This window comes from Temnothorax americanus, unplaced genomic scaffold (genome assembly GCF_048541705.1).
Source record: "Temnothorax americanus isolate GAGA-0224 unplaced genomic scaffold, ASM4854170v1 Scaffold16, whole genome shotgun sequence".
Classification (NCBI taxonomy): Eukaryota; Metazoa; Arthropoda; class Insecta; order Hymenoptera; family Formicidae; genus Temnothorax; species Temnothorax americanus.
The window spans coordinates 1,318,298-1,342,500 of NW_027509297.1; the positions used below are offsets into that span (position 1 = coordinate 1,318,298).

General features: G+C 34.5%; 3 protein-coding genes across 8 annotated transcripts in view; 1 reads left to right on the forward strand and 2 right to left on the reverse strand.

Annotated features, from left to right (window-relative positions):
- Notum (palmitoleoyl-protein carboxylesterase notum) overlaps nucleotides 1-24,203 on the forward strand; it is a 600,456-nt gene that overhangs the window by 366,204 nt on the left and 210,049 nt on the right. The window lies entirely within an intron of this gene.
- The window catches only part of Kair1d (Kainate-type ionotropic glutamate receptor subunit 1D), a 386,506-nt gene that overhangs the window by 139,115 nt on the left and 223,188 nt on the right, over nucleotides 1-24,203 (reverse strand). The window lies entirely within an intron of this gene.
- LOC143895545 (uncharacterized) lies at nucleotides 5,564-6,380 on the reverse strand. The gene is made up of 2 exons (XM_077402751.1): nucleotides 6,229-6,380; nucleotides 5,564-6,155 (listed from the first exon to the last, which is right to left on the reverse strand). Exons 1-2 carry the CDS (start codon nucleotides 6,289-6,291, stop codon nucleotides 5,748-5,750), a joined length of 471 nt encoding a protein of 156 aa, XP_077258877.1. The 5' UTR covers nucleotides 6,292-6,380; the 3' UTR covers nucleotides 5,564-5,747.

Here is a 24,203-nt window from a genome sequence, read left to right on the forward strand (position 1 = left end):
TAAATGAAAGTTGCGTTATTTTCGATAAAAACACATTCCTTTTAATATTAATCAACTTTATCGTCATATATTTTGTACCTTCTGTTAAACTGCATACACAATTATTAGTTAGAAGATGAAATAGAATAATTGAAGATGTTTTTAAATATATATATAATTTTGCAAACTTATTGTCTTATTTTAAATGGATGCCTAGCATCTTTACTCGTAATAACCTTACAAATCGTTGTTCTTTTATTCTCGAATCTTCAGTTATCTTCAATCTCATCGCTTCTCCATCTTGGAAAATATCGTGCCATTGTATCGCGCTATCATTTCGTATTCTTTCCTTCTCTATCGAGAAAGATCCTCGTAAGAGAGAAGATATATTCGCCTTGGGATATCATAAAGTAATATTGACACTTCTCAAAGAAAGAAAACAATTTTTTAGATTGTTTAACGGAGAAAACTTGCTCTGGCTTTTCAATAAGATAATAAATTAAAACAATTTTTAAAATTTTTGTTGCATGACATTGTTATTTGCAATTAATATAAAAAAATACAGATATGTGTATTTTTATATTAAAATATAATTAGAGCATGTGATCTGATATTGTAATATAATCCACTTTTTTAATAAAATCGCGAAAATTTAATTTTCTCGACTCTAAGATTAAAATCTTTTTTAAGTTCTTAGTAAAGTGAGTTAAAAACCACCGTTGTAGAAAACATCACCTTTCGATTATGTTACCCTTTGATTTAAAATTGAAAATACCATTTGCGTCAAGAATTAAACATTGACTCGAGATTTTATGAAAACTGTATTTATGCATCATTTGAAGTATTCAGTATATACCGTTAAGACACCGTCGCGCACCTAGGGAGTGCGTTTTACGCATAATTAAAGGTGCAGTCATGATTTAGTCGCGATATCCATAAATGCGATGAACGAGGGTGTGAACGGAGTAGAAGCGAGCGCTCGAAGAGCCAACATCGGCGCCGTTCAGAGATGCGCACTAAATTTTAATAAACGCTTTGCCTTTGTGCGCTCTAAGCTCTTTTCACTGGGGACCGTCCCATAGGACTGCACGGAAATGAAATTTTTATGGAAACACGCATCATTCGTCTCGCGCTTCGTCTTTCTATTTCTGCGCGACTATTCGTCCTAATCTCTCATCATAATGACGTTTTTCCTTGTGTTTAACGAGAGAATTCCGGCTGTTCTTTTTCGCATAATCGTTCGCGACGAATCGCGCATGCACAATATAAATGGAATAGGGAAGCGCTTAAAGCCCGGTAGTGTCCACGATGCAAGAACTTGGTCCAAGTTTTGGTTTAAGCCAATCAACTTGCAGCTCTTACAGAAAAGCATCCAGCAGTTTCATTGGCTTAAACCAAAACTTAGACCAAATTCTTGCATCGTGGACACCGGGCATAAAACACGAGATCCTATATGTGTGTACTGAATCATTTCGATATCGATCGGATCAAGCCATCTGGCGCAACGCCGGTCGCCGACGCGGCGCACCAATTTTAAATGAAAAATTGGGCAAAGTAGGAAACTTGGTACGAACAAGGAACTTGGAACAAGCATTTGGTAAAAGTGTTCGGAACTTTAATAAAAACCGCAACGTACGTTAAAGTACAAATGACGATCTTTGTCAAACGCTAAATTAAAAATTCTTTTAAATCAGATTTATACGTTACTTATACATAAATCGTTATGTAAAAAGCTGAAATGTTTTAAAATTTTTGTGTTCAGGTCGTCGTACAGCCGTACCGGAACGGAAAAAGAATATAAATGTTGCGAATAACAAAATAGAAGTTTTATTATTTCTTTCTAATGGTTTTCGCGTTACGAGAAATGGAATACGTAATGCTTTTCGATTTGTCTCACGTATACGGTTTGTGAATATTTAAAATTTCGCCATTAAAATTCAATTTGTTTCTCGTTACTTTCAAATCGTATTCTTGCAATTCATTACGACATAGTTAACTTATTTATTGTATATGTATATATATATATATATATATATATATATATATCTGTTCGCTTTATATTGGCGTAGGGAGACCCGAGCGGGTAATACTCGCGTCTATTGGTTTTCTCGCATCGCCGACATTGCTTCTACACAACATCGTGTAACGCGAGTAAATTCCCGTCACAACGCCGAAATTGCCGCATCGCGGCTATAGGATTTCCTATTTTATTTTCCGTTTCGCTTGCGAGTCCCTTTTGTTTAACGTTTCATCGCGGCACGGTGCGGCGCAATGCAGCGCGGCGCAATGCAGCGCGCGGGGCGGCGCGATGTCTTTTCTCTCCTCTTCTATTCTCAAATGGATTTTGCATAAGAACGCCAGGACGCGCCTCGTCTCGCGTGCAGTAAAGCGCGCATAAGTACTTTCTTTCGGAGGAGATATTCATGGCGAGGTCGTAGCAACTGTGCCATCGGAAAACATTCGTAACGGCTTCCATTCGCGAGTCCTTCGCGATTACACTATCCATCTCTCTCTCTCTCTCCTCTCTCTCTCTCTCTTTCTCTCTCTTTTTTAAAAAGCTCGTTCCCTTTCTGCATACGATCCGCTTGGACGACGAAGAAAAGAATGCGAAATGATGCACGATGCTTTCCGAAGGGGAATTGAGAGGAAGACGCGATAAGATTGAAGGATCCTAAGGATTTGTGAAGGAAAGGACAATGTGTGTGTGTGTGTGTGTGTGTTGGGGCGTTATTGTGAGAAAAGATATCCTTCGATTCAAGATCTGACAGTAACAGCCGTGATATTGCATAAGTGATGAATGAAGCAATAAGTGCCATGCGCATTGCATATATACATAAAATATATATATTGATACATTATGTGTCAGAATTTTTTCTTTATGGAAATGAAAGTACAACGCATCAGGAAAGTGTTAATCTTAAATAATTCTTATTAACTCTGTGCTATGATTAAATTCGATTATTTTATCCAAAGTAAGGAGGTGATAGGCCAAAGAAACGAGCTAAAGAAAAGATATAATATTGAAATAAAATTTACTTGTAAATATTAAGTAAAAATTAACGTCTTTTTTTCGACTTTACTTATTATTAATCTAATATTATTAATCTTTCTCTCACAAGTACATTAAGTAAATACAAAAAATAATATTAAATTAAAAATAATCATATATTAGTAAATATATATAATTAAACACTAACTTAAATTAAAATTACCATAACACATACATGTTTTACTTAATATTTACAAATAAACCTTATTTCAGTATTACATCTTTTCTTCAACTCATTTCGTTGACCTATTATCTTCTTACCTTTGCATATTACGAGCCTAATTTTCTAATTAATATTACGATTATTTTAGAAATACACTAGCTTATAACTTTGCTATAATCAACTTGAAATCAAACACAGATTCAATAATGAAACTCAAAAAGCTGGATAAGTGGCTTTATTCATTTTTGTCTAGACATCCTGATATTTCTGTACGCAAATCAGAAAGTTTATCTCTTGCCAGAAGTCTTTGTATGAAAGTAGATTGGATTTAATGCATTCGCTGCAAGCGGTGGCTGCATGAAACGTGTACATCATTTATTGATGTTTGCCAAATGTGTGAGAAAATTATATACATATTTGTAACTAAATTATAAGTTTTTTTTATTATTTTACAAAATGTTAAGTGCATCTTTAACATTAAAATATGTATGGCCAACTGTTCCGTAATGCTATGGCCATCTTTTCCTTAAAGGTCAGATAAGATGGCCAATGCGCATATGTTGTAATACTTTGATAATATAAAATTTATGTTAAGGGTTTTCTTTTTAATTTCGATAGTTTTACGTACTTTAAGCTTCAGCGAAGGAATATACCAAACACTATTAAAAAATAACAAAAATAAATGTGTTTTTTGCATTTTAAAAAACTATGGCCATCTTATCCGAGTTTGCCCTATACGCGCCAATAACTTCAAAATATTCGCTATAAATTTACAATTTTTTGCTAGCGTGAAATTCTCGAATATCGCGCTTTCATCTTTTTAATTTATAGACTAGAAGGAATTACGCAGGTCAACAAGTTCTCGTTTTACAACATCAGTGCGGGTGTGTAAAGTTTTTTTGCTTACGCGTTAGCAGTGAACGCGACAGGATTTCCAGGATTCTGTGCATTTACGTAATCCTTAAGTACCTGTCGACTGCCGAAATCGCATGTTTCTGTCACTGCGTGAAGCGAGATTCATGCAAAACACATTCATACCTTCGACCACTGCGCGCTATTGTGAATTATGTGTGTGGAAAATCGAGAATAATTACGGCAAAACTCCTCTTTCGTTCATGTTCACATCGGATTCGTATAAATACTTAAAAGAGGAAGTTTTTCGCGTTATTTAACATTAAATTATATTATTAATTGTTCTATTAAAATCTATGGCTTTCAGATAATTCCTGATAATTTACAGATTATAGGGAATATTGTAATAATACCTCTATTGTTGTAACTTATCGTACCGCATTGTTGATTTTATTACTAATAGCTATTTAGAATATTTTAAATCAGCTTATTCGCGATAATAGATTGATTAACAATAATAATATGATAATAATTTTAATTAATAATAATTCTTGCATTTTAAACGTTTCAATTCTACAAAATTTTATAGAATTCTTTACAAATTAAGAACTTGTTTGAAATATCGAAATGATCGAATTCGATATATTCGAAAAATATAAAAAGTTCAAAATATCTTACAGTTTGAAAATTGGCAAAATTAAATATTTGGGATATGAGCTCCAAAAAGTAGGATTGAGAGAACCTATCGTTTAAAAATTTAAATACGTTAAGATCTATGGACTTCAAAAATTTAAACATCCCAAAATTTAAAGCCTTAGAGTCCCAGAATGTTAAAGCCCAAAGACAATTAAAGTTTAACATTCTAACCATCTAAGGAACTGCAAATTCAACTTTTCTGAAGGCCATAAATTTAAATATTCAAGGATCCACGAATATATTCTAACTCCGTGGTAGAGTAACTTTATTAATGAAAAACTAAGAAAACTTCAGTACAACATGCCATGCTCGGCTTAATATATTCTCGCAACACGTAGACTTTATAAGCTAGGCATTAGTCGAAGAATGGCAAAATGGTGCGGACGTGGTACCGTTCGGAGTTTGTAGGGGAGTTCCCTATAGCCACATCCGGAGGGATCCCGGTATTTTGCGCACCACTATTCAACTCTACAGTTGTGCTTCAGATACTTTTACACAAAAGTCAAAGTTCCGCGAATTTTTTCGCGTTGTTACATATTGTTAAATCCCCTCCGAATCGTAATTCCTTTTTCATATAAGATATATAAAGAGTTGACGAGATGGATAATAGATAAAAATGTGTCTTGTATCTATTTACTATTATTTATTATAGAGAGAGATAGGTTCTTTGAATAAAAAGAATTTGCTTTCTGGTGCCTATTAATTCAATCTTATAAAGAAAAATGTAAATTTTATCATTTATGTTTATGATTTCGTTTAGTTATTCAATAATTATTGAATATTGTATCGGCATATTGTATTTGCAATTAGTTTTTTTTTCCCCAAAAAAGTTTGGGAAATTATATTTATTCATATTTAAGCATTCGATATATTTTTGTTGCTATATTTAATTTAGATATTACTCCCAGTGATAATTTATTTTGTTAAGTACAAAAATAATTATATTATTTTTCCAATAAAATCTTAATATTTCGTCACTGTTTCCTTCCTTGGTAGTTTTTGCACTTCTTATCCTGGTAGTACATATTGTGGTGGAACTGCAGTTGGAATTCCAGTTGGGATTCCAGTTGGGATCTCGTCATTTGCATTTGCTACCCATGTACTTTCAGGTAACCTTGGTGCACTTGTCCATGCACTTTCAGGTATCCCTGGTGCACTTGTCCATGCACTTCCGGATGTTGTTGGGATCTTCCCAGAGGTTGCTTTAGATTTTCCTAGGGACCGTAACCAAGGCCAAGAGGGCCAAGAGATAGAGCGTTGTTCAGTAGAGTGGAACAATCCAAGTGGATCCATTAATTGACGCAATGAAATTGGGAATGGTATTGATTCCAATAGAGTCTTTGGCCGATTATATGCAATGGGGCTGCCTGGTATTCCTGGTAACACATTTGGGTCGACGGACCAAGGTACTTGTCCCTTTGCGCAAAATAGAACGTCATTATTCTCCAGAAATTCATCAATAAGCGATCATGTTCGAATTAAAACTTACGGATTCCTGGGCCGTGGCGCACACCACGACCGCCAAAACCATGAAGACCACTGTTATTTTCATCTTGCTATCTTGCCAATGCCTGCACTGTTAATGCTTGCATCGTAGTGCACTAACGATATTTATACCGCGCCGCTGACTAACGATCTACTTATATGCTACGCATCTGTTTTGCCACTTGCGTAGATGTATTCTACTGTCAACTCCATTCTATATATAACGAGAATAATTAATAATTTCACAATGCATCAATATGTTCCGCACTCTTTTGGTCATATGTCATTGATATGAAATTGCCATGTGTGTGCATGCGGAAATGACGTCAGACAAGCGTATTTAAATAGATTCCGTTAAGCATCTCTTCAATTAACTTGCAAACGTACTGTGGAATGATATGTTCGCAACATTAACTTAATAGCTTTGTGTAATAAATTTATTTGTATCTGAAGGGGATTATATATATTCGCCGTAAATCAAAATCTTGTTGATAAACAATTCACTAAAATTGTGCAAATTAGAAATTTGCACATGGCTTCCTCATAGAGGAAGTTTTAACTTCCGCAAATTTGGAGATATCGATCTATTTCTAATTTTATTATATTTTTCAGTCTTTTCTACCCCTATTTCATATATAATTCTTTTAAATTCGGTTGATTAGATCCAGCTTTATACGCGAGCAAAATTCGCGTATAAAGCTGGATCTAATCAACCAAATATTAAAAAATTATATATGAAATAAGGGTAAGACTGAAAAATATAATAAAATTAGAAATAAATCGATATCTCCAAATTTGCGGAAGTTAGAGCAACCACGGACGCTTCTTAAAAAATTCAAAATTTTTTTAAAAAAAGAACCCCTTTACCGATCATCGCCAAATTCAATACCAACCTTCCTTGAATGATACTCTATCGATTAAAAAAAAAAGAAGTTAGAGCATATACGGACAACAAAAGCATACATACATACACACGGACATTTTTTTTAGGCGATATTTCGACGTTTTACAACAATCTAAACATATTGGCAGAAAAAACTCAAAAATCAATCTCTTCGTTGGTTTATTCTACCCCTATTTCATATATAATTTTTTTAAATTTGTTTGACTAAACCCAACTTTATATACGCAATCGAAGGTTCATATACGAAATTCACGAAAACAAAGCTTCCTCTATGAGGAAGCAATATTTAGCCTGTGTGATATAACGCAAAGATTTTGTATATCTCGTTGAAGATAATAAAAACTTCTCAATTTTTTTACTAATAGAGAATGAATATTTAAAACTCGTTTAATTTCTTGTAAACATGAGGCGCAACAAATGCCGTACTTGTCCGGCTTTTTTACTTCACACTAAATGATAAAGATCGCGCATAAAGGTGAGAGATGGGAGCAACGCTATGAAGCGACGCAAGCGGAAAACGTTTGGATTTCGGGGATGGACGATGTACACACGGTATACGGCAATCTAGATTTGAATATGCATGAGGATCAAGGCGTATGGCACACAGCTTGCGCCTCTTCGGTTTATCGTGACTCGAGATATGTTGCAAAGCCATCTCGATGACAAAACAAATAGCATATCGAGGATTATAAAACTCGCATGCAGAATATACGTGGAATCCTCTGGAAAAATATCTACACTCTGTGCCGAAAATAACAAGAGACAATTCTATCATCATACTACCGATGTAATGTACACGTGGACGATGAATTTGATTGAACACCACGCAAATAATATTATAAATTTACAAAAGAAAATAAATATATTTCGATTAATTTAATTTAAGTTCATTTAATAATGTTTCTAAAATTGATACATTATTTAAAATATATTTTCTTAGTTTCAGAATTTTTTTCGAAAATTGCTCCTTTTTATAAAACATTTTATTATTATTTTAACGTCTGCATTTTTCGTGGGAAGCGCGTTTAGTTCGTTAAATTTGATACTATACATTTAAAATGACTGTCCTTTATAAAATGTTAAAATAACTCGTTAACTTTTTCATTCCATTAAACCCGTTGATATTTTTGTGGAACGTTTTTGGTACCATCTCATTTTTTCGCGGCAGAGAATTGAACACTCTATTGATAAAAGCCCTCGTAACTTCGCTACGACCGGAACACGTCGGCGGAACGATTTTTCATGCGCGAGAGAACAGACAAAGCTCCCTAAAAACCTGTCTAAAGTGTCTCTCTATCGTAAAGATGGAACGGACAATTATCGTCGATGGATGTCGGTCCATAAGCGTGAAAATGCATCGCGTGCATTAACCGGAAGATTCAGCGACTCTTGCGCTGCGCACAACACAACATCTACACCCGCGGTTTTGGTGTTTGCAATCCTCCCACATATAACTCCGTATTTTTGCGAAGTGTATACTTTACGAAAATGCGAGTATCCTCTATACGTGACATCGCGTAATACGCGCTAAACCTTCGCGCGCGCGTTGTGAAACTTTATACACGTGACACGTGAAACTTTATTGTGATTCAACGTTGCTCCTTCCGTTTATGAAATGTAATTTTCGAAGTACCATTTAAATGCGATAGTTTGGGTTGTACACAGGCACACATGTTCACGTGTGTCGGTCACATAACTTCGGAATTTACATATACTCATACGTATTCATATGTAAATTCCAAACTATCATCTTTTAAGTTTCAACTCTCGACTGTCAATTGAACAGGCATGTCTTCAACAGACGTTTCTCACAATCAGTTTATATCACCTCGTTGTACATGAACAATATAAACAAAATGACCAATGCATAACGATGGAAAACTCACTATATCTCTTTGCTTCTGTCTAATAAATAATAACTTTCGATTAAAAAAGAGCACTTAATTATAAAATCATAATCGTTTAACGTTTGAAGTAAGTACAAGAGTATCATAAACATCGCGCTGAATTTACCTTTATTTAAAATCGCAAATGGTTAAAAGTGTTGCAAAAAGCATGAATAGCCGTGCAAAATTTTTCCCGAGGTTTATTGCGTATTAATAAAATGTACGAGATTGCGCAGCTACGTGCTTTCACGTGGGATAGTCGCACGTTTTATGATCTCGTTGCCCGGCACTCCTATGTTCGTGCAATGGACATCGCGACATCCCAAGACCGTGAACCGAACGACCACTCTTACTCGTCGCTCTGCGGAAATTGCACCTGCTATTTGCTCACTCGCGACGCGTGCACGTGCGTTTTTTTCGGCACGCTAAAATGCTGAAGAGCGCGGCAAAATTCGGCCGGCGCGTCTAATAAAGTAACGCGCAATAAGAGAATGACGTATACGGCCGCATTACAAATGTCCCGCGTCGACCGTCTGGCTTGCAGCAGCCAGCAGCTAAGGTATACAGAATGTTATATCGCGTCGCACTAATTGCAGGCTTTAAACGCTGCACGTATGTAATGCATCCTAATTGGGAATGTAGTTCCTGAGTGCCTCATTAATGACGTACGCGTTCCGCGGCCGACTTTTTCCGCGCCGTTTGTAGGTAAAATAAATAATAAATGAGTCGCACTGTTGTTTCAATCGAACGACACAAATTGGAGATTGCGAGGTCGTCAATCGTATTTACATATCGTATAAACTAACGGGTATATACGCTAACCGTGGATATACACGCTTTTAGCGCTTATGTCATTTATCGTCATTATGTCCGGTCACTAATCGCTTTATATTATCGGTGCTGAAGCGAAAATATTATGTACATATTGAATGCCTTGTTGTACGGTGTGTGTGTGTGTGTGTAACTCGCGTTAATAGTAAATAAATTAATACGCGCAGGACACATACTGTTACGATAAAAGAAACTTTACTGTCACTTTTATTGACAGATATGAACGAGGGCTTTAATTGATGGTACTTCGGGATGTCTTTATTGAAAAAAACTTCTGAACGAGTTCAGAATGAAACTTTTTCTATCGCTTTTGACTCGCTTGTTTGCTAGTTCTTATAATCCTAGTTAATGATGAACATTACTCATCTTTAGATGACATTGTCACTCGTAAGAAAGATGTAAATAAAGATCAGTTATTTGCATCTTCATGTTATTATACTGTAATTTCTGAATACGCACAAAAAATTACTAAATCAAGGTATAACGAATATAATATCACAAAAGTGGCAATCAATATAGTTTTTTAAATGGAAACGTTTTAAGAGCGAAAATTACTATACATTTAAATGAGAGTAAGTATTATTATACATTATACTGCATACCGTGCACTGCTTATCTACGCAGCAAAATATATTTTGTAAATAAAGTACATGCGATATTTATAACGAAGAGATAGATATTATAGTTGAATGTAAAATTTTTCTCGAGACGATGGAATATGGAATATCTTGATGGAAGGAATCGTCATAGAGCTTTACTTTAACGTACGCAAAGTAGGAACAATGTAAATACAGTGCGAAAGCCTTGTCAGAATAATCCAGTTTTATAATGCACTTCATTATGAGGAAGTGGGCTGACGTCCGTTGGGACGAACTGTATATGTGTATAGTCGAATAAAACGCGCATATGCACAAACAAGACGGCTTTCCCTTTATATGTGCCCCGTCTTTACATCTTTTTTAAATATTAACTTCGGGAGAACGCGATTCAGAATGCTACCACCGCGTCAGTCTTCAATTTTTTGTCAATTCCAGATTAACGTTGGAGAAATATTAATTCCGTTTCGAATTGTATTCGCACGAAATGAAATTATCACGGTATATTAATATTGCGCGTATTTTAAGCACGCAATTTTACAATTTTCCACTTTACGATTGTCTGTATGTGTTTCTCTTTTTTCATTTTTTATTGAAAAATGCTGAATGTAATAAAATAAAACTCGTAAGTCATGCGAATAATTTCGACGTTTTCAAAAATCACTTTAATGTAATATCAGAATATATTTTTATTATTTATGCATTAAAATATAATATATTTCCCTAACGAATTTAATTACCTAATTAAAGTGACTGTGATAAATTTGAAATTCATTGGAAATTTCTCGAAAAGATGATTTTATTAATTGAGACTTACGAAAAAACGTAATAATACGAAAAATTGCATTTAGAACGCTCATTCATATAGGTATAACGTATATATTTGTCGAAAAATGTCAGATTGAAATAATTATAAAACACAATGTTTCGTTAAATTATAAATATCTGGTTACTTGGCAAAATTGGATTAACATCAAAAATTGGTTTAAGATAAGCAGCAAACTCAACAAAAAACCCCCTATTTTTGCCAAAGCTGTCACTCTCCCCCCCCTCTCTCTCTCAACAATATTCTTGTCCGTTATAATATTACCATAATTTTCTGTGACGTATAGTTGATATACATAGTTGCATAGTGGAATAGAATAAAACTATTATTACTTTTGTTGCGGAATACAGTAAAAATCATCCCGTGTATGCCCTGCTATGTCACAACTAATTAAATTATCCAATTTAAACGACATATACATATACAGGTCTATTCTAGACAGAAAGTTCATTAAAATTAGTTAGTTCTATTGAAAGTGAAAATAAAGATTGTTATGCAACATGTGATCATATAAAAGCTATGTTTTCTAATTAAACTAAGAAGGTAGAAACAAATTTTTTTTCTAATTTGTCTCCATCGAAATATTGCTCTTGATGTCAGTCAAAGATATAACACTATCAAAATATTTATACAGTCGTTATCATTTTTACATAGATTTAAGGTAAACGTCCCAGTGATCGGACACATTGGAGAAAAATATTTACTATTTATTTAAACAATTAAAAATAAAAATAATAATTATTGTAAAAAAAACTTTAATTAATATTTGACGATAATTAATTGGGAAAAAGCTTATTTTTATTTTTAATTGTTTAAATAAATAATAAATATTTTTCTCCAACAATATTTATCTTAATCTTAACAATATTTAGTATATGGATTAAGCATGATAATGAATTACATTTCTTTGAACATTTTTTATAGAAATATACGGTTTTCAAGTTTTTCTCTCTGAAACTACTCATTTCATTGAACTGCAGTTTACTTGTAAAGAGAAACATTTTAATTCTGAGAGATTTGCTTTATTTTGTAAATAACTTTATAAATATATTTGGATCATTATTGACTACTCTCACAAAAAAATAAAAATATTATCGCTGTTCTTTTCCATTAACTGTAAAAAAAATATTTTGAAATTTATTAATGCAACTAACTGTGCGTATGGTAGATGAAGCAACGCGAAGATGAAATGCGACATTTTAACTCCATATGACACCAGAAGGTATAAAGTAGAATGAAAACAATAGTACAAAAGCAGAAAGTATGCATTACATATTTTGCTTTGCGTATCAAGTTTACAAAAATCACCATTTGATGTGATTAAATTTATAGCAACGGAAAAATAGAGCTGCGATTCGATAAATAACTAAAACAATCCGCATTGTATCATCAGTTGATTCGCATACATTAGCTCTTTCAAAGCGCTCTTTAATAGCGCGCGTTTTTGGAATAATTACTGGGGTTACGGTGAACGGAAGTGCCATCCGAAAATGTTCAGCAAATGAGGGAGTTCTTTGTTGCCGGGATAAATTATAACGACATAGCCGCACAAAGCAGCCACGGCAACGTTTAAATTTACCATTGGGTATACGTTGTCACCTGGTCGGGCAAACAATCCTTTTGGAATGCCATTATGTATTCACGCGCCGGAAACGTATAAAACAAATACCGGCCGACGTATGTAGTTCATTCGCTTACACTTGCGAGGGCGCAATAGAGCGCGGCAGTCGCAGTAGTTTCCGGAGTGATAAATAATCCCGCAGCAGGCCGAGCCGAGAAACCGAGGGCTAACGATAATTGGAAGCAAAATGAGCTGTCCGGTATTTGTTCTTCGATTATTCAACGCGTGATTTTCGCGTTTTCGATATCGCGCTGTGCTGCTCATCCTGTATCAATTTTACTTTAAGTCAATATTTTTAAGTAGATTTTACATAATTAATAATTCTAATAACCTACACATATAATATGTATTAATGTTAATTATTAGCAATAAGTATATTTACTAATAAAAACTAATAATGAATAATGCAGCTTATTAATAATACATTGAATGTATTTTATCAATATTACATTAAATTGCCTCGGCATTTGATACATTATAATATTAACTATTGACTATTGACTTGGCTGAGTATTATATTGATAAAATTACTATGCCATAATCTGAACCGAAACTTTATCTTCTCCATATTCGATCATTTTCGAAATATGTTTGAATATATCGGATTTCGATATTTCTTCGCATTCCGGTACTCATTTTTCATCTGTCAATTTGAATATTCGATAATCATTTTCGTAATACACTATTTATTATATAACTTCGTTTGTTAGATGCATAAATAAATATGCAATAAAACTATAATCAAAAACCGTCATTACTTTTTTAATACAATTCACGTTTTGCTCGGGGAAATACATTATTCGTTTTACATTTTACTTTAGTGTTGTTACGATTCCGAATAATATAACATTACACAGTACGATGTGAATATTTGTAATAATTTTCATTTCGTTAAAGATCAAAATTCTTGTTACATTATTTCATGTTAATTGTTCATTTTCATTGTCGGCGCTCTTTTATGCCGAGTTTTTGCTTACGAAAGTATGTTCGGTAAATCAAAGAGATTCTTAATGTAGTACTTTCACAACATTTAATTTGCAAAATGTAACCGCTTTATCGAAAAAAGCTCGTTTCATTGCGCAACAATGAATTTCATTTGCTCCAGGTCACACGGTGGAACTCGCTGCATAAATTACACAACGTTTAATGAAATCAGAGCAACGCGCGCTATTGTCGACGCGCGGAGGAACTGAAGTATTAATTATGGACGTTATTATTCAATAATACATTGCCGTGATTTCTCGCCCGAAATTTGACCAAACGGTGCAGCGCTGCCGCGAGTTTCTAACTCGACCGGAAATTACGCTTGTCACGATGCAAAATCGCGCGCGCAATCGAACGAAATCGATAAATAAAATTCGCGGTGGAGTAACTGGGGAGGAGAATATTTCCACACACGGAGAAAACCCACGTGAGAAATGCACCTAGGGTCGCCGTGAAAATAAATCTGAATAAATCGAACGTTGCAAATCAGACGTGATAGATGCGAGCGATTATTACTGATGCGGATTCACTGGACTCTGCAATTTTTCTGCCGATATGTCGCTACACCCAGCCAACTCACACCTATATCTTTCAATATTTCTTATATCTGTTTACATTTATTTATGTTATCTAGGTACGTGCGGCACGCGGCACGTACAATACAGTCCTTTATGCGGTGTGTGTTTCGTTTTGATTTACCTTGAACTCCGCTATCCTTACAAACTTACGATCGCAGTATTTCTATTTTAATATAAGGAAGAAATGTAACCAATACTCAATGTGTGTCTTCAGTAACGAATTAATATAAATATGACATACGACATTTTCGTAAACTTGCAGAAATCACTTATACATCAAATTGTTTATTAATAAATAATTAACTGCTGCCTGCGAGTGTCAATATACGTCGCCGGTCTCGAATGTATTATGGAAAGCACTGGTTGTCTTTTTTTGTTATAACTTGCTCGAAACTTTCCCGTGACGAAACCGTCATGTCGGAGAAATGACAAGATAGATTGACAGACAACGGTCCGGATGGAGAAGCGCGGAGAAAAAGCACTGCCGGACTGCGAACTGTCGGCGTCCATAATCGTGAGATCGTTCCCGAGAGACTTGGCGACCGCGTAACAGTCGCCGACGTGAACAAGTGGCACGCGAGAAATCGAAGCCGCGACAAATCGAGCAAGTATCGGACAAGTGTATACACTCTATACATGAGGACTCGCTGTCAGGATATAAATAAAAGTAAACGGGAATGTGTGCGATACGCGGCATACATGTTTGAGAAGAAAACGTTCTAAGAAACAACACGATGAGTACACGAAGTTGAAAAAGGTATGGAAAGAATTCAATGTTTTAAGATAAATGCGTGTTTCGCGATTATCATAGAGTTGAATAATCACTTATGAATATTTCAGTTGGGATTTACATTTTATTTCACCAAACCAGCTGTGTCCACAAATTTATAAAGGACTGTGTATTAATGCACGTCTGTTACTTTCACATGTAGTCTATATATATGTCGCCTCGCAAATCGATGGCTGAGGAAAGAAGAATACAATAAGTAAAATGCGTTTTGAATGCTACAAGAGAGCAAAAAATCTCAACAGTTCGCCGATAAATTCATTCAGCCGTGAACTATTGGTACTGGCGCTAATTACCGGTCCGCAACGACAAATCATGTGTTCCTTTCGGGCGCGAACGCGAAACCGATTAAGAAACTCGTCGGCCGGAAGAAATTAACGATATTGAATTACGAGTTGAATTTCGCCATAATAGTCCAAGAAAAGGCGATAAATATATCTGTAAATAACTAGACATAAATTTGGTTCTCTCTCAAAGATGATAGAAAGGACGGTATGCATTTTAGGAATTTTGGGGAGCACGCAGGTATCGTTGAACTCATTTTTTTTTTTCACTCAGTATCACTTGCTTTTATCAAATTCTGCAAAATTTTATCAAATCGACCGTTGCTTCCTTCGATATAAAATGTGTTTAAAAATTTTTACTGAAATACTATGATGTTTTTGACCATTTTTCTCGGATTCAGCAAGTGATTCTGAGTGGAAAAAGAATGAATCCAATGATCCCTGCGGGCTCTCCAAAATGCTTAAAATGTATACCCTCCTTTTATATTCGAAATATCGTTTTAAAAAGAGGAGAAAACAGAGAATTTTTTCTTCGTATTATTATTCGGGTTTACCTTGGCATTCGTTTTGTACTTGCCAAAATTCTTTTGAATAAATACGTAATTGTACATCATATATATATATGTATATATATATATATATATATATATATATATATATATCAAAAGAATTTTGGTATATATACAAATATATATATATAGGTTACAGGAATTCCCACGTTTTATACTCGTTTCCCTTACTGGCTTTCTGTAAATCTAGTCAACAATGGATATTTGAGCGAATTCCGGTGCGTTTCAACTTCAGGCTATATCAGTACTTTGAAGTAGAACAAGCCGCGTGTCAAATACAACGTGCATTAGATTCTATGTCAGCGATTGATTGATAATAAATAGCACGGACTTTCCATATCGCAATTTCGTTGCTCGAAATTCACGCCACATTAGACTTTATTCAAAATTGAAATCTTTAACTGTGGCATTGTCAATATGTTGTTAAATCGTTCTTCTCGTTGACATTAAATGTTGGACATATAATGGAGAGATCAGTCAGTTATAATTCGTTAGACTTTTTGGCGGATAACATCAAGGATTTATTACTAGAGACGTGTGCGCTCACTTTAATTTACCCGTACATTTATAAAACTACTAGAAAACATTTTGCATCTGTTACTCTTATCCCGCATATTTTGCACGCATCATAAACACAAATTATTCTCTATTTTATATGCTCGCGTATCACTCGAAAATTTTGCGCGTACTACATAGTCATGTTCCAATATCAATGTGAAATGACAGTCTCTCGACAGAGAAACGAATGTCGCATATTAATTCGTTTATCAAAATATCGGCAGATATTACATTATTCATACACGCGTACATTTCAAGCCATTTTTAAATAAAATAGATCAGATAAAAAAAACAAATATCTATATAGAATCAAAGCGCGCAACAAATGCCGACAATTAGTAATTGACGTCATACACGTGTGGGTTATTCCAACCAATTATCCTTTTCGAGCCTTCGATTTATTTAATCAATTATGTCTATCGCGCGAAGGACATAACAAGGTTTTGTGCCCAGATAGATAGATAAATGTAGATAGCTAATTAAAAGTTTATCAAACAACGACCAAGGGACTCTAGAATGGATTCACTTCTCTCTATAATAAAGGCTTCGTGGATATATTCACAACGACGAAATTAAACTTTTAATGAATTTCCCGGAATAGAGGGACATAGAAAACACAACTTCTTTAATTCCATGAGTCGCCTCTTTTATACGATGTGCTTAGTGAAAATTAAAATTTTTCAATCAATTATATTTGCCTAGTACGGAACTTATTTTACAAAATTAAGAATGATTCAAAGTTTCGTTCCCAGAGAAACTTTGATATAATAATAATTATTATTATTTCTCGTGGTAATATTTTATTTTGACAATAGATATTCATGTAAATTAAATGAATACAATTCTTCTTGAATACAATTTCAAGAAGAAATGTGACATTTCTTCAACATGTTTATATATATAGTAAACACATTTTCTTAAATATATAAAACTATTAATGTATAAATATAGATCTTTTATATCATGTCTTTATTACAAACGATAAATCAATTAATATAAGATAATAATAATAAAAGTGAAATTGAATCGATATAAATCTTACGATTAAATAGAAAAGATGTCATTTTCGATCGATCCGGATCTTGATTGCCTAATGATATAATATTTCTGTGTGAATTTTGTATACTTTTTCCAACTTAGCAAACTGCCCGCCGATTATTTATTAAATATCATCATGTGCCTCTCTCTCTCTCTCTCTCTCTCTCTCTCTCTCAGTGATCAAATTGGCAAAAATGCCCATCACGAATTGTGAAAGAGGGTCCAAACCTTGGATCCAACCCGACCGAAGATGGCATCTTCTCTGTTTAATTATAAGATTCATATTGGTTCAACTTTATTTATTTTCGTTTATCGGTTGTAATAACTCTGGCTGGAGTAATGTTTTTTGCAATAAATTTTTTACAGTGATTTAAAAGGGATGCTTATTAAAATTAGAAGTTAAATCTATTATCGATTTAAATATGTGGATTTATTGTTCCAACAAAAAAAATGTGCGTGTCAAGACCGACAAGTAATCGGCGCGCAGTTTGATAATTGTAAGTTGGAAAAAATAGGTATTATATACAGTACCGGCGGAAAGTTTGGAGACAACCCTGATGTATAGTCGTATTTTACTTAATTGACTGGATTAATTACAAACATATCTAAACTGCGACGTTATATATCAAATTAGGAAACCTCTTTTCCCTCCTTTTCCTTTCGTGCGTAATTATAACGACATCCACTGATTCATACTCGTATTGATGGAAGGCACAATTACGCCTTCACGTTATCCCGAAACTTTCCGCCGGTACTGTATATATACTGTGTGAAATTCACAGAAATATTATTATTAGGCTATATATATATATATATATATATATATATATACACATATACATATATATATATATACACCAAAACACTGCAGCCCAACCGAAGACGGCACTTTCTCTATTTAATTTCTCTATGTAATTTTTGTAGTATTTGTTTCGCTGCTGAGACGCTGTCACATTAGTATATGTTGGAACACGATCATATAGTACGCGCAAACTTTTCGAGTAATACGTTAATATTTTCTGAATTATATTCATGAAGAGATCTTGATTAGTTCGAAATTCTTTGTTTAATCGGATAAAATATATTGACTGAATACACAAATATACGCATTTTTACAAATCTCTATCACGCAAAATATTTCAGTTGCAAATCTAATATATATATATATATATATATATATATATCTCGATGTGCTATCTATATAGACATCCTTTTGCAGAAAGATACCAATGGAATTCTCTAACAATTCAATCGTCACCATCGTTCGATAAACGAAGAAGAGAAATAGTCGACTCTGTGTGTTGTGAAAGCTTAGGTCTTCGATTCTTTCGCTCATTGAGTAAACCCGATGAATCACACACGGTGGAAGGTTAAATTGACGTCGCGACGCATTATCCTGTCGATCCCTCGATCTTATGGCGCCGCGGTTTACGCAACAAACCGTTTATCGCCTTCTAAACCTCTTCGAAGTTGCTCGATGGCATTCGCGCACGGCGACAAATCACCGACAGACATCTTTTTATCGAGCGCAATTTTACCTAAACCCTCGCAGTGCCAGACCAAGTTTATTGCTCGGCGTCTGCTATCGCTCGTATAAACGTCTTTCAGCGTTCTATTCTGTGTCGTTAATCGTTATCATCGAGTCTTTTTTTCCTGGGTGTGAAAGTCACGAAACGATCGAATCGCGGAGCCAATTTCGAAGGAATTAAACTTATCGAAATACGTGCACATTCATGTTTATTTGCGCTCACTTGCTTGGTTTGCACTACAATTTTAACTACGTTATATACTGAAAATAACGTGATAGTTAATAAGTGCAGATTACTTGATAACGAGGCTAATTAAGTAGTTTGTAACATTACTATTACAGCGCGGCGGGAAAACAGATGTAAAGAGCGAACGTGCGCAAAAATGTAGGTTCGAACAAAGTTGTATTAGATCTCGAGGAAACTCGGGACGACGAGTAATAATTTTCATAGTGGATGCTTGTAGATAAGAAGACCCGGGGAAAATTAAGCATCGGTAGTGGTGAGCCTCACGAACGACGAATTCCGGAAGGTCGAAGAATGGACTCAAATTACGGTTGACTCTATCTCGCAGAGAGAGAACCGCACGAATACGAGGCTATTCTTTACCTTTCGCCTTTCTCTCCTCCGCGGGTTTTTTTTCCGTCTCTCCCAAGATGTCTCGAATAGCAATGTCCCACGAAAAAGAATTGCGTTACGGAAAAAAGCCTTCGAGCGTCGCACGAAGGAAATTTCGTGAGCCAAATGGAACTATAGAACATAAACGTAGTCCATTTATTGGCTGTAACAGCAATTATTGCGGGAACTGTCGAGATAACTTTTACTCAAAACGGAACCAATCTCGATAAATCAGCCTAATAAAAAAGTAAATGCTAAAAAAAGAATAAAATTACAAAAATAAATAGTCCAACATATAAAGATAGTATAAATACATTTGTCCTGATAAGTAAAATGTATTAAAATATGACACAAATATCAAGATTTTTTTTTTGATAATGACTTTGGACAATTTAACGTCAATTTTTTGACCATTTATTATCAGATTTTGCTAAAAGAATTATTTGAGAATCCGATTATTTTCATATGTTGGTTGAAACTATTTGGTGCCTGCAGGGTTTATACTTTGGAATTGGATTTTCTCTAAACCAATTTAAATGCCCAACCGAAACTAAATCAAAACATGTCACTGGACATAGAAAAGCGTGAAATTCATGTCTGCATTCGCCTTTTAGTCAATTCAAATACAGCCTTCGGTATTTTTGTACGATAGAATTTTGTCTGTTTTTGTTTATCCCAACAACACACACTGCAAATAATTGCCCGTGTATATCGTTTACCTGCGGTTCGAATATATGTATAAAACGATTCACACGACGCGCTTCCGGGGCTTTCGGGTGTGGCTTTGTTGGCGCCGAGCCATACTCGAACGTCACCCCAGAATCTGCTTAAACGCAATCGAGGTATCGTGTGCTCCCCCATACGATGAATAAATCTCATTACGTAGAAATCGTATTGTTTTATCTGTTTACGATTGGATGCTTGGGAAAGAGAAGAGATTAAAACGAAAATCAGATAAAGCCATTTTTATCTAGTCGCAGAGACCAAACCACATTTTTGTATTTGTACCCGCAGACTATACGCGTATATTTTCAAGACTTGCTACAAAGAACTTAAAGAAAGAATGATCCACTTAATCAATCTCAAATTAATTGGATGTATTTATGCAAAGAAACTACATCTTTTAATGCTATTGTTAAGATGCGAGTTTACATGGATAAATATTTAACTAAATAAATCAATTTAAAAGAATTAAAATAATCTTATGAATTCGTAATTGGTTTTCCTTCGCATAACGTATTCCATTGGAATGCCCGTTTGAAAAATATTTCAATATTGTTTAACTTGTATAAGTAGAGAATTTTCGTCAAAAGAATACCTCTCGTCGAGATATATACGCTTGATTAAAAACAGCCTGTCCTTACGAGAATCGCAGAAAAATAGACATAATCACGACCGGTTGCCTATAGATTTTCCGGTTCTGTGAGATAGGAGAAATATTTGTCGGAAGATTGAGTAAAATATTACACCGCGCGGCGCGACCGCGATGATTAATCGTTTCTCACTTTAGAATTAATTACTGGCTCAGTTGGACATAATTATAGTTAACTCAGCACCGATTACCGTGCGAACGATGCACCCGGTGCTCCTATTTCAGCGATTTGTATAAGTTGTTTGATTCGTGGCTCGGTCTCGCCCGTTAGCTGATGAACCTGGCGCGAAAGTTAATTCGACAATTCGATACATATGGCGCTCAGACCGGAAATAGATATTCGCGTTGGTAATCACGAGTACGGATTGCTCACACCACTTCGAATTCCAATTAAAAGTTAAACGGTTCCTATCAGGGCTAAATTACCATTTGCGCAGGCAATCAATTCGCATTACCAATAAGTTCGTTAATTAAAGAACGATGTATGAGAAACGATTGACAAAATATTTAATCCGTTTTAGCCTTTTGATTTATCCAATGCTTTAACAACTCGTCGTCGATCTCTTGAAAGAGATGTTGAAAAATAATTTAAAGATTTAAACAAACTTATAGAATGTAGCAAAATATAAATACGTTTTTATTCTCATTTCATATAGTATAAATTCTTATAATATTAACTTTACGACATTTATTTAATGATCCTTGTTGAATATATATATAGAAGAGCATGGCATCAAATCATTAAACGTGTATCGAATGCATTTGGGTCACAAGTGACTTGCATTAATTTTAGGCTGCATCGTTCAGCCCCTGATCGATGATACACTAATCAAACCGCGTGCAATCGTAAATGGCACAGATCGAGGCCACTAAATCTGATCTGATGTTGAGTGATGCGTCATTTAACAGCGATACCATGATTGTCTTCAGTGAATGTTTCGTACGTTTCCCAACGTCCCGTATAATCGATCGAGAAGACATATAATCAACGACACTAAAACCGAATTAGAGCGCCTGACGGTGTATCTTCTCATTACTGCCACAAAGGAGTATCCTTAACAGGATCAGCGATTACGCGCCGCCTATTGTGCACGTGTTCAATCCACACACACACACACACATACACGCATACACACTGCTCTATCCAGCCGAAACAGCGGTCCTACTTTAAAAATTACTTTCGCAACATATTGCGGCAACTCGTCGCATATTACGATGAAAGTTGGATGGCATTCTTTCTTTTCACGCAGGAAATCCCTGCCGGGCCAAAATACTTCGACGGCGGGCGCGATGTGTAGAAACAAGCTCCGCGCTTCGAAAACTTCGGGAATGGACATGTGGGCCGACGTATATGAAGCGTATATACATCGGGATATATTTGAAGAAATAAGACAGAAATATTCTCATTGTTATTTCGTGAAATATTTGCGGTGAGGCAAAAAACAATTTCTATTGGACGTGACTGATTTGAAGAAACTTCTATCGCGCTAAATCGAATTGCCGATCTTATAGATAAGATGTAATTAAGGAAAATAAATGCGTCCGTCTAATCTACTACAATTTTGACCAAAAAAGATGATGAGAAGGGGAAAGGAAGAGAGAAAGAGAAAGAGAAAGAGAGAAAGAGAGAGAGAGAGAGAGAAAGAGAGAGAGAGAGAGAAGGAGGGAGGAGAGAGAGGAATTTATTTATTATTTTGAAATAAATTTTTGTCAAAATAAGTCAGATATAAAAAATATCGAAAAAAATCTAAATAATATAATCGAGCACACACACACACACACACACACACACACACACACACACACACACACACACACACACACACACACACACAGAAGAGAAAACAGATATAATAAATAGAATAATATTTTAATAGAATAATAAAAAAAAATATTTCAACTAAACTAATCGTTACAAAAACATAAGTCTTTTTCGGGATATTGTAAAAAGCGACGAAATTTAAAAAAATGTTCTATTCATACATTTAATGGATAAAAAGGTCAGTAGATTGATGAGAGGACTCTCGTCACATCGCAAACTCCGGTATGTCGTGCGTAGCGCTACGAAATTGCATTTCTCGCTCTGATGGCAATAATTGCGTGCACCATTTACCTCTGCTAGTAGAACTCTGTTACACTTGCAGGTAATGGGAATCGTTCGATCTCCGCGGAAACCATTCCGCAGTATTATTCGTATACATCCTGTGATCACATCCGGATCAAATGATCGTTAAGCTTCACCGATAGGTACGAGGACATATCAATTTGCCTAATCAGCCAAAGTATGGGACAAGCAAAAATATCAATTAGCGATTCCAATTTGTATTCACGACACATATACTTGCTAAATATAGATTTGGGATATACGAAAGGGATAGAGTTTTAGTAAATTAAATTTTAAATGTGTTTTAAATGTAAAAAATTCATAGATATTAGTCGACTTCAAAAGGATTTTATAATAATAGGAATGTAAAGCTCTATTAACAAGTTAATATTAAACATGAGAGAAAAACAGCTGGTTTTTTTTTAATTTCCGCTAATATTAAAACATGCATAAGCTCGTTAAAGTTTAACAACTAATTAAAATAAATATAAGTAGACATAAGTTTTTAAATTAGTATAGTAATATAATTCAACATTATATGTAACTCCTACTTTAATTGCGATGCATTTCCATATAATTGAATGAATTCTATCAACTAATCACTCTGGCTTTTATTTTGCAAAAGGTAAAAATTATTAGATATACTTTAACATCCATTGAATGTTTCGACATCCTTTGTGCCTCTATATACATATGATGTTATAAGATACTGATAACGTATTGATAAGTGCATAAATATATGCACAAATTGCACAAGAAATTATAAACTGAATATAAAAATATGAAAAAAACGGTTTTGCTGTAATATATAAAATTAAGCCAGATACAAATCTGAAAATAATTGTTAGACCATCAACATAATTATACAGGATCATAATGCTGTAAAAAGTTTTGACA

Coding starts and splice junctions, on each gene's coding strand:
- LOC143895545 (XM_077402751.1), bottom strand. CDS start 6,291: ATGAAAATAACAGTGGTCTTCATGGTTTTGGCGGTCGTGGTGTGCGCC. Junction 6,156..6,228: donor GCGCCACGGCCCAGGAATCC/GTAAGTTTTAAT, acceptor TTTTGCGCAAAG/GGACAAGTACCTTGGTCCGT.